The sequence below is a fragment of the Oncorhynchus gorbuscha genome, linkage group LG07, assembly GCF_021184085.1.
Source record: "Oncorhynchus gorbuscha isolate QuinsamMale2020 ecotype Even-year linkage group LG07, OgorEven_v1.0, whole genome shotgun sequence".
In the NCBI taxonomy this organism is placed as follows: Eukaryota; Metazoa; Chordata; class Actinopteri; order Salmoniformes; family Salmonidae; genus Oncorhynchus; species Oncorhynchus gorbuscha.
This window is the reverse complement of record NC_060179.1, coordinates 73,420,187-73,430,175: the sequence shown is the minus strand read 5'-3', so window position 1 is coordinate 73,430,175 and position 9,989 is coordinate 73,420,187. Positions and strand designations below refer to the sequence as shown.

General features: G+C 41.2%; 1 protein-coding gene across 1 annotated transcript; it reads left to right on the top strand.

Annotated features, from left to right (window-relative positions):
- Window positions 1-2,880: 2,880 nt before the first annotated feature.
- Window positions 2,881-4,920, top strand: nkx3.3 (NK3 homeobox 3). The gene is made up of 2 exons (XM_046355312.1): window positions 2,881-3,473; window positions 4,047-4,920. The coding sequence occupies exons 1-2, from the start codon at window positions 3,125-3,127 to the stop codon at window positions 4,571-4,573; spliced, it is 876 nt and encodes a 291-aa protein (XP_046211268.1). The 5' UTR covers window positions 2,881-3,124; the 3' UTR covers window positions 4,574-4,920.
- The last annotated feature ends 5,069 nt before the right edge of the window (window positions 4,921-9,989 follow it).

Below are 9,989 nucleotides of genomic sequence, written 5' to 3'. Positions count from 1 at the left end.
CCTGTGTCAGGGTAAGTGGCAGGGAGACCTTAAAGTAAATAGAGTCGGCGACAGGAGGGCGATGCCTGAGGACGCGGTGTGTGTCTGTGTGTGCGTGCATGCGTGTGTGGAGAGAGAGTGCCAGAGCGGTGATTGCTATCTACCGCTGCCAAAGATAGCAGCTCATCCACAAGGAGCACGGCGCTCACGGAGTTTCCCAAAACAAAGTCACCCATGGCAACCCTTCAAGAGGGTTACAGAAAACAAAGGCCAAATATAGAATACAGAATGCAGACAGCTACAGGCGGAGGAACTGAAATACCGAAGGCCCACCTCACTCTCTCCGCCTGGTCTACCCGAACAGCAGAAACTGTCGGCGGAGTTAGGGAACGACAGCGATGCGCACCGGATCCCCACAAAGATGGAAAGAGTAGAGGCATAGATAAACATGTCTATGTTTGAAAATTGCATCGGCCTATGTAGGCTATATGTTTGTAATAGGTTTGCCAATGCTTCTGAATTAAATGTGAATCATATAATAGCCTACATAGATCCAGTCATTTCGGATACCATGAACACCTGCAGGTTTACTTTCACAACATGTCCATGATTTCTCCTCCAGACATGTTTTGACACCTCTGGGCTGTGTGTTCTCTGTAGTCAGAGCAGAGAGAGAGAGAAAGACTCTCTGTTTAGTTTAGTGGAAGAAAATACAACACAACCAAGGTGCAAGTTCAGTCATCTGTCATCACATCATCTCATCAATGAAACGTAGGCTTGAAGGTTGCACAATATAGACACAGAGAGAAGTGTGTGCGCGCATGCGGAGGGTGACTGCAAGTTGCTGCCCATCAAGGTAATCTGTTACATTTTTTCAAATTAATACTATTTCAAATGCTATTGATATTTTTTCTAATTGCTTATTCCGGAAAATGACACTTGAGATAGTGCTAATGACAGGACAAAAATATATAGAACTGAAAATGTAAGACAAAAAGTTATTTTCAAAAATCCAAGAAAGGCAGAACAATTATTAAGTCTTATGTAAACAGTCTCCCATACCTATTTAATTTGAGATCCTGACGGCAGTGTTGTCTTGATTTTATTCAGACTATTTTGTTCTATCGGGAAGACCCGTCAGTTCTGGGTGGAGCCTCTCCTCAAGGCACCGGACAGTATTTGCATACTCTCCCAAACCCAATAGCTGAGCAATTATGCTGAGTGTGGTAATCATTACTACCACAGGGTGACGCTACTTACTCATGAACTAACTAACATGAACAGCTAGTTAAGACTACAGGTGCTAGCTACAGGTGTTTTTAACAATTATTATTCAAATGAAAGTGAACGGATTACTTCAAGAATGTTTTACATTTACACGTAATGATCCCCTTCGTCTTCCCGTTTCCAAATGCATCCGCCTCTTCGCCATGGTTACCAGAAGAGCTACTGTAAGATGGGTTTCTGTTGTTGAAATTGTATAGTTTCTAAACGAACAGCAGTCGCTTACAATTAATTCACTTTCACATTAAAAAAAGCTCATGCGTAATTGAGGTGTACATTGGTTTCTTCATCCTTTTCTCCACTGGACCAACTAAGATATGTTGTTACAACTCTGAAAACCATCTGCAGGCAATAGTGAATTCTTAATACAGTTCCACATAACAAGTCCTCTCACACAAACGACTAAGACCTACGAAAAGAGAAAACCACGACGGTAATAACCGCTTCACGCATTGTACCCAACATTGATGTATATAGGCGTATTATATTCACCTGACATTTGATCCGTTATGAAGGTCACACAAGTAAACTTATAATATTACTTTGATTGAACAGTCATGTCGCTGAAAGTTTAAAGCATTTGATACGTGGGACATGTACTGTATAGCTGTAGGACTGTGGGAACATTTGATACGTGGGACATGTACTGTATAGCTGTAGGACTGTGGGAACATTTGATACGTGGGACATGTACTGTATAGCTGTAGGACTGTGGGAACATTTGATACGTGGGACATGTACTGTATAGCTGTAGGACTGTGGGAACATTTGATACGTGGGACATGTACTGTATAGCTGTAGGACTGTGGAAACATTTTAAGCACCATTTTAGCTTCAAATCCACATCAAGGCAAAAGCACAAGATAGGTGATAAAGACAGTACAAATTCAAATTAGTGTCATAAAAAACCTCTAAAACCATGATAAAAATGCACAAAATGCACCTTCTATGAACGTAACTTTTTGTTATTACTTACAACAAAATGGACAGAGGCTCCCAGCACACATCTGTGGACTAAAATAAGATATATAAAATACTGTTTTCATGTCACCCTCTTTACCAAACAAATTAATGTAGACTAATCTTGAAATGCGTAGGCCCATGGAATTTCTATAGTGAGTATGGATAGCCTAAGAGGCGGTGAGGCTATAGCGTACGACAGTCTCCACATCAATAGTTATTAATCCTTCAAAACACATTAAAACCAGAAAAGAGCCATACAGTACACAAATACAATGTTCTTAGATCTTGCAATAGCCCTTCGCATATTGCCCCCAACAAAATCCCCTCACATAACAACAGGCCGTTCCCCTAACTGCCTGAGGGTCACTAAGTTTTCCTAATTCCTAACAACAGTGTCAAACTCAAACAAAAGTTTAAAAAAGGCTGAATTTGTGCTACCTCCATCCATCATAGTCCATAACACTTATACAATCACTACAGGCTTTTGCTCCTGGTCTCCAAATGACGCCCGAGTAGCCAGTTTATCTCTCCGTCATCACTTAAAGTCAAGCGCTTGAGGGATAGACTTTACCCGACAAGGCGGTCCAGGGCGGGGATAATCAGCTCACACAGCCAATCAGCGCAGGCTTCACTGGCAGTAGTGAGAGTTGTAAAGCAGACATGACATATACTGACACATCCGCTGTTGATTAGACCAGAGGCTGTTTCACCGCAATTAAATGACATCAGGAGAAGATCGAGAGAAAAGAGCAGAGGGGACAACCCAATCAATACCTGGAGAGCTTTCATTGTTGAGGGGTTCTGTATCTGCGGGCCGCACTACTTTCGAGAGTGGGTTGAGAGGATATCCTAATAAAACTTGCGTTGTGATAAAAGTTGGTTTTGCGTAAATGTCATCATGGCGCTGGGCCGCCCCTCTTTCTCCATCAACGACATCCTCACCCGGGGACGTGACACACGAGACCACATTCAAATTTCACGAGATCTGACAGATCTATGCGCGTTAAAACTGGCCACCATCAACCGGGATCAGCCAACCGAGAGCAGAGATGGGACCTCGAGGGGCCCCGGTTCATCCACGTCGGACTGCAGTGAGGAGCACAAACGGGATGAGATGGAGATGATACACATCCGCCAAGGAAATATTCGTTCCTCTCCCGGTTTGGGCGACATCAGGAACCCCACGTCTGAGGCCGGTAGTGAAGAGTCCACCGGAGAAGAGACGGAATACATGTCATGCAGAAAAGGTACGTCACCGTCTCAGTCTGTTTATAAGATTATTGATATCGACCAGGAATCTAAATGCAATCATGACAGGTTTGTTGATGGAATGCGATTATGCTGATCAATAGGCTACTGCAGACTATAATGCTTTGTCTCACTAAACCATAGTCATATACAGTGAGCAAACTGTCCTATATCGGCCGACAGTGAACAAAATCAATTCAGCTTTGAACAAACTAAATTCCATATATAGTGAAAAATGTCCGATCTGTTTGGTTATTTCCAGGCCTACGTTTGATATGGCTTTCGATTTGTATTTTAAAACCACCGACGCAATAGGCTGTATATAATAGGAATCATGCTTAATAATCACATGATTACGAGTCAAATTATAACCCTACTTACTGGCTTTGAACTTGTAATTTATTGAGTAATAAACCTCAGTGTAAGTAATTGTGGACATGTTTACCAGAAAGACGTAATGTGGAAACAAGCTGTGTTGGAGCGACATAGACTAGCATACGTTGTTGGTATTTGAAGCATAAAGAGGTCGCCTGTCTGCCAAATAACAACAAGGCATTTTTCCTCCAATACAGACATAAACAACAAACAACTACCCAGTCTGGATCAAGACAAACAGAGGGAGGAAGAGGAGGAGGAGGAGGAGAGGGAAAGTAGTTACAGCACCGTAGGCCAACCCATATCTGGTAACAAGAAGCGCTCCCGTGCGGCCTTCTCCCACGCGCAGATCTACGAGCTAGAGCGCCGGTTTAACGTGCAGCGCTACCTGTCTGGTCCTGAACGGGCGGGCCTGGCGGGCGCCCTGAAGCTCACGGAAACCCAGGTCAAAATCTGGTTCCAGAACCGGAGATATAAGACCAAACGGCGGCAGATGGCGGCCGAACTAGCCTCCCGTAACTACTCTACACCAGCCACACTAGCTAAGAAAGTGGCGGTGAAGGTCCTGGTTCGAGACGATCAAAGACAGTACGGTGAGGATGACCTGTCCAGTCCGCCAGCTATGCCTCTCTACCCGGCCTACCAATATGGATACTACCCCTACATGTTCTGCTTCCAGCCATGGCTCTCTAGCAATGCACTTTGTGGGGGGGGCATGCATTGACACAATGGCGTAGCCAGGCCTCAAAAACATGACATTCATTAACTTTATGGATTTAGGCCTACTAGAAGAAGACAAAGACACTGGGTCGAGATTTCTACATGCGTTTCTGTGTAAATACTTTATTTATTCTCTCGTGGAGAGTAAGATCATTTCGACCCACAATGAGCCTTTTTGATTCTGTAGCCTACACCTGCAAGGACAATCCTATCGACATCCCTCAGACAACATTGAGGATACAGCTAAATGAAATACAGGTCCTGAATAACGTAGAAGGCCTAGATAATAATATTGAAATTATTACGCAGGAATGTATAGACAAATAATAACTCAATAAAGCTTTAACACAATTTGGGAATCCTAGTGGTTAGAGCGTTGGACTAGAAAACCGAAAGGTTGCAAATTCAAACCCCTGAGCTGACAAGGTACAAATCTGTCGTTCTGCCGTTGAACAGGCAGTTAACCCACTGTTCCTAGGCCGTCATTGAAAATAAGAATTTGTTCTTAACTGACTTGCCTAGTTAAATAAAGGTAAAATAAAAAATAAAAAGATCCTCATTTAATTTATTTACTCACAAAAACACATATAGCTCTTATTATAAAACAGGAGGAATGTAGGATTAGGATTATGAAACAATATAGGCTAATATCAAGTGCTAAAATCGAAATGAAAACCAATTTACATTTCTAAAATGTTAATACACTTTTGACAGTATTTTCGATCTAAGCCTTGAACTTTAAAATAACTTTCCACATTCGGATACATGCAGTAGATTCGTTATAACAAATATCTTGGTAAACTAAAGTTGTTTTTCTCCGATTCAAGCCAACAGCCATCTTCATAATCATATTCGAATCAGCAAAAAACATGGATATCGAGATATTATATTCGTGCTTGTTAAACATTGAACCCACAAGGACAGAAATGTGTAGCCCTCAACAAGATGATCCAAAAGACTTTGCACCGATGAGGACGTGATGAGGACGTGATGAGGACGTGATGAGTGTGAATATGGCTGTTAATATTATGGTCGCGATCTTGAAGCCTGAAGCCTACAAGTTAAAGTAACTACATCTAACAACAGACAATCTAAAAATGCTGGGTTTGAAAATAATCAACTTTTATAATTGAATATGAGGCTTAGAATGTAAAGGTAATTTATTATGAACTATCTAATTAGGCAAGTTTATATTTTATTAATTTAAATTCCAGAAGATTTCACGTTTTCAAAATGTTGAGCCAAAATAATTCATGTAAATACGGTACCTGCTGCTTACACTGCCCCGATTTGTTTTGTGGTTCAAGTGTGCAAATATGGCTTCTACCTTCTCAAAGGGATTTTCCAAACAGATCTCTGATAGTATTGACATTATGGACCATAAATAGTGACCGTGGTTGAATGGTAAATCAATGTCATATTAATAGTAGGCTTATAGGCCTACCTGTAATTAATATACTGATACATTTCCCTATTCACTAATTGATAATACAGATACAACCAATCGTAATAAAATCATAATTGTTGATCATTTAGATACATATTCAAATGTACAATTTGAGTAGCAAAAATGCAAACCACCCTAAACATAGGCTACATTTACTAACTTTAATCCTGACCTAATACACCTTGATAAAAAAAAGTTACATAAAAAACGTGTAAATGTTCAGGAATTTAAAACGTGAAATTTACACGAAAGGCAAAACGTGTTAAGCACACATGTTTACATTTGACGTTTTAGTCATTTATCAGACGCTCTTATCCAGAGCCAATCACAATACAACACGTGTTGTATGCGGCGCATGTGACAAATACATTTAGATTTGATTTGATTTTATGCTAGTTCTGCAGCTGCATGAGTCTGAGAGGTCAAATAAAATAACAACAAGTAAAATAGCCCCCTATGGTTTCTGGTCACAAGTTCACTAATGGCTGAGAAATCACAACACTAATCTTAAAATAACAAAACAAATAGCACAGTTGGGAGATTTGGAAAGCCACAGTCAATCAATCAACAATATAATAATACTTTTAGTACTTTTAGTCATCTTTAACTCGCAATCTGTAGATACCATGCGATTAGACAGGTTCAGAATTTATGTGAAACATCACAGCACAGTTGAAAAATATATGTCACATGGAAATCATGAGTGGGCAGTGTACAGACAGGAGAGGGGGATGGTCTAAGAGTAGTTGAGGGGTGGATTTAAAAGGTGATGTTCTATAATAGTTTTGACTGCAAAACACCATGTACAGTGAATTCAAGTATTCAGACCCCTTGACTTATTCCACATTTTGTTACATTACAGCCTTACAAAACAAAACGTCTCTCATCAATCTACACACAATACCCCATAATGACAAAGCAAAAACAGGTTTTTAGATTTTTTTTTCAAATGTATAAAATAAAAAAAACAGACTCCTGCGTTTTCTTGGCTGTATGCTTAGGGTCGTTCTCCTGTTGGAAGGTGAACCTTCACCCCAGTCTGAGGTCCTGAGCGCTCTGGAGCAGGTTTTCATCAAGGATCTCTCTGTACTTTGCTCTGTTCATCTTTCCCTGGATTCTGACTAGTCTCCAGTCCCTGCCAATGAAATCATTCCCACAGTATGATACCCCATAATGACAAAGCAAAAAGAGGTTTTCAGACATTTTTGCAAATGTATTAAAAATTAAAAAGAGAAATACCTTTTTTACACAAGTATTCAGATCCTTTGCTATGAGACTGTTTCCATTGATCATCCTTGAGATGTTTCTACAACTTGATTGGAGTCCACCTGTGGTAAATTAAATTGAGTAGGCATGATTTGGAAAGGCACACACACTGTCTATACAAAGTCCCACAGTTGACAGTGCATGTGAGAGCAAAAACCAAGACATGGGGTCGAAGGAATTGTCCGTAGAGCTTTGAGACCAGATTATGTCAAGGCACAGGTCTGGGGAAGGGTACCAAAACATTTCTTCTGCATTGAAGATCCCCAAGAACACAGTGGCCTCCATCATTCTTAAATGCAAGATGTTTGAAAACACCAAGACTTTTCCTAGAGCAAGCCGGCCCGGGCCAAACTGAGCAATCGGGGGAGAAGGGCCTTGGTCAGCGAGGTGACCAAGAACCTCATGGTCACTCTGACAGAGCTCTAAGGTTCCTATGGGTAGAATGGAGAAAGAAAGAAAACCATCTCTGCATCACTCTACCAATCAGGCCTTTATGGTAGAGTGGCCAGATGGAAGCAACTTCTCAGTAAATGGCATATGACAGCCCACTTGGAGTTTGCCAAAAGGCACCTAAAGACTCAGACCATGAGAAACAAGATTCTCTGGTCTGATGAAACCAAGATTGAACTCTTTGGCCTGAATGTCAATCATTGTGTCTGGTAGAAACCTGGCACCATCCCTACGGTGAAGCATAGTGGTGGCAGCATCATACTGTGGGGATGCTTTTCAGCGACAGGGACTGGGAGACTAGTTAGGATCGAGGCAAAGATTAACGGAGCAAAGGACAGAGAGGTCCTTGATAAAAATCTGCTCCATAGCGCTCAGGACCTCAGATCTGGGCTAAGATTTACCTTCCAACAGGACAATGACCCTAATCACACAGCCAAGACAATGTAGGAGTGGCTTTGGGACAAGTCTCTGAATGTCCTTGAGTGACCCCGCCAGAGCCTGGACTTGAACCCAATCAAACATTTCTGTAGAGACCTGAAAATATCTGTGCAGCGACGCTCCCCATCAAACCTGACAAAGCTTGAGGTCTGCAGAGAAGAATAGGAGAAACTCCCCAAATAAAGGTGTGCCAAGCTTTTAGCATTACAGACTCACGGCTGTAATCACTGCCAAAGGTGCTTCAACAAAGTAAAGGGTCTGAATACTTATGTAAATGTAATATTTCAGCTTTTATTTGTATTACATTTGCAAAAATGTCTAAAAACCTGTTTTTGCTTTGTCATTATGGGGTATTGTGTGTTTGATGAAGAAACATTTTTTTTTTAATGAATTTTAAAATAACGTAATAAAATGTGGAAAAAGTCAAGGGGTCTGAATACTTTCCAAAGGCACTGTATAATAATAAATAAATAGTTAAAATAAAATAACAAAGATCCCTCTACCCAAAAGCGGAAACTTAATTGAATTGTCATGCTAATTTTGGGTGTGTAGTCATATAGAGTGCTGTTCAATTTGACAAACACCATCCCATACCATTAATCCTTCAATTCTAGGGTTATGAATGTGTTTACTGCTGTTGTGAATCCCCTGCTCTGGCCCAGATGCATGAGTCAGATGGAGCAAGTTGATGTTGCACCATACAGCCTCTCTCCTCAGGACAGAACCACATTTATCATCATGCTATGCTGAAAAGACTGTGCAGACTAAACCCTCACCTCACTGTAAAATACCCTGCCTAGGAGTTAGCTGCTGCAGTTTAACCAAATATAAATATCTATGTTGGATGGAGTTAAGTGGCAATGGAATATCTGGTGGGGGAGAGAAAATGGAATGAGGAATGCTGAAAGCATTAGGCCAATTCAAAATGGGAACTTTGTAAAGCATGTACACACACACACGCACGCACGCACGCACGCACGCACGCACGCACGCACGCACGCACGCACACACACACACACACACACACACACACACACACACACACACACACACGATAACATACCCACTACACATATGTACACATGGATTTTGTGTTGTAGATATGTGGTAGTAGAGTAGTGGTCTGAGGGTATATACTTAATGTGCTGAGAAATCTCTTGTGAAATGTATTGTAATGTTTTTACAATTGTTTAGAACTGCCTTAAGTTTATTGGAACCCAGGAAGTTTAGCTGCTTCCTTGGCAGCAGCTAATGGGGATCCTTAATAAAATATATATATATATACAAACTCTACATAGGGTTTTGTATCACTCTTATAACATAAATGATGAGTGCATGGGCTGTAGGCTAAATGATTGCGTTTTCAATGCACATTTAGAGGTCTGCATTAAAAAGCCTGAAACAAACACAGATTTCCTGCGTTGGCAGCTATCCAGTTTAGTCAGGTTTTAGAGTGCTTCTCACACCTCATGCTATGTCTGCTACTTGAGTAGAACACGATTCACTTCTCTCGTAGCTGATGTGTGGTGAAAAATGGGGCACAAAATGGCTGCCGTGGCATCACTTCGTTAGGAGCTATAGCAGTACTATTTCACACGTCTTTTTCTCCCTAACCACATAAATAAAGTATTCATCATTAATTGAAGTATTCCAATGCATTATCGTAGTGATAGTATTGCAGCTGTAGTGAAAGACTCCGACACCCTGTCTGGCTACCTACACGTTACACACCACCTAGGCCTCCAACCTGTTTGTCAGACAGAGTTTCTCCTTGGGCATGACTGACAGCTGCCCAAGCTTCATTCGTCTCTCTCAGATC

Excerpts from the sequence above, each read along its gene's own strand:
- nkx3.3 (XM_046355312.1), top strand. The coding sequence starts at position 3,125 with ATGGCGCTGGGCCGCCCCTCTTTCTCCATCAACGACATCCTCACCCGG. Across the intron at positions 3,474-4,046 it reads ATACATGTCATGCAGAAAAG|ACATAAACAACAAACAACTA; the intron begins GTACGTCACCGT and ends CCTCCAATACAG.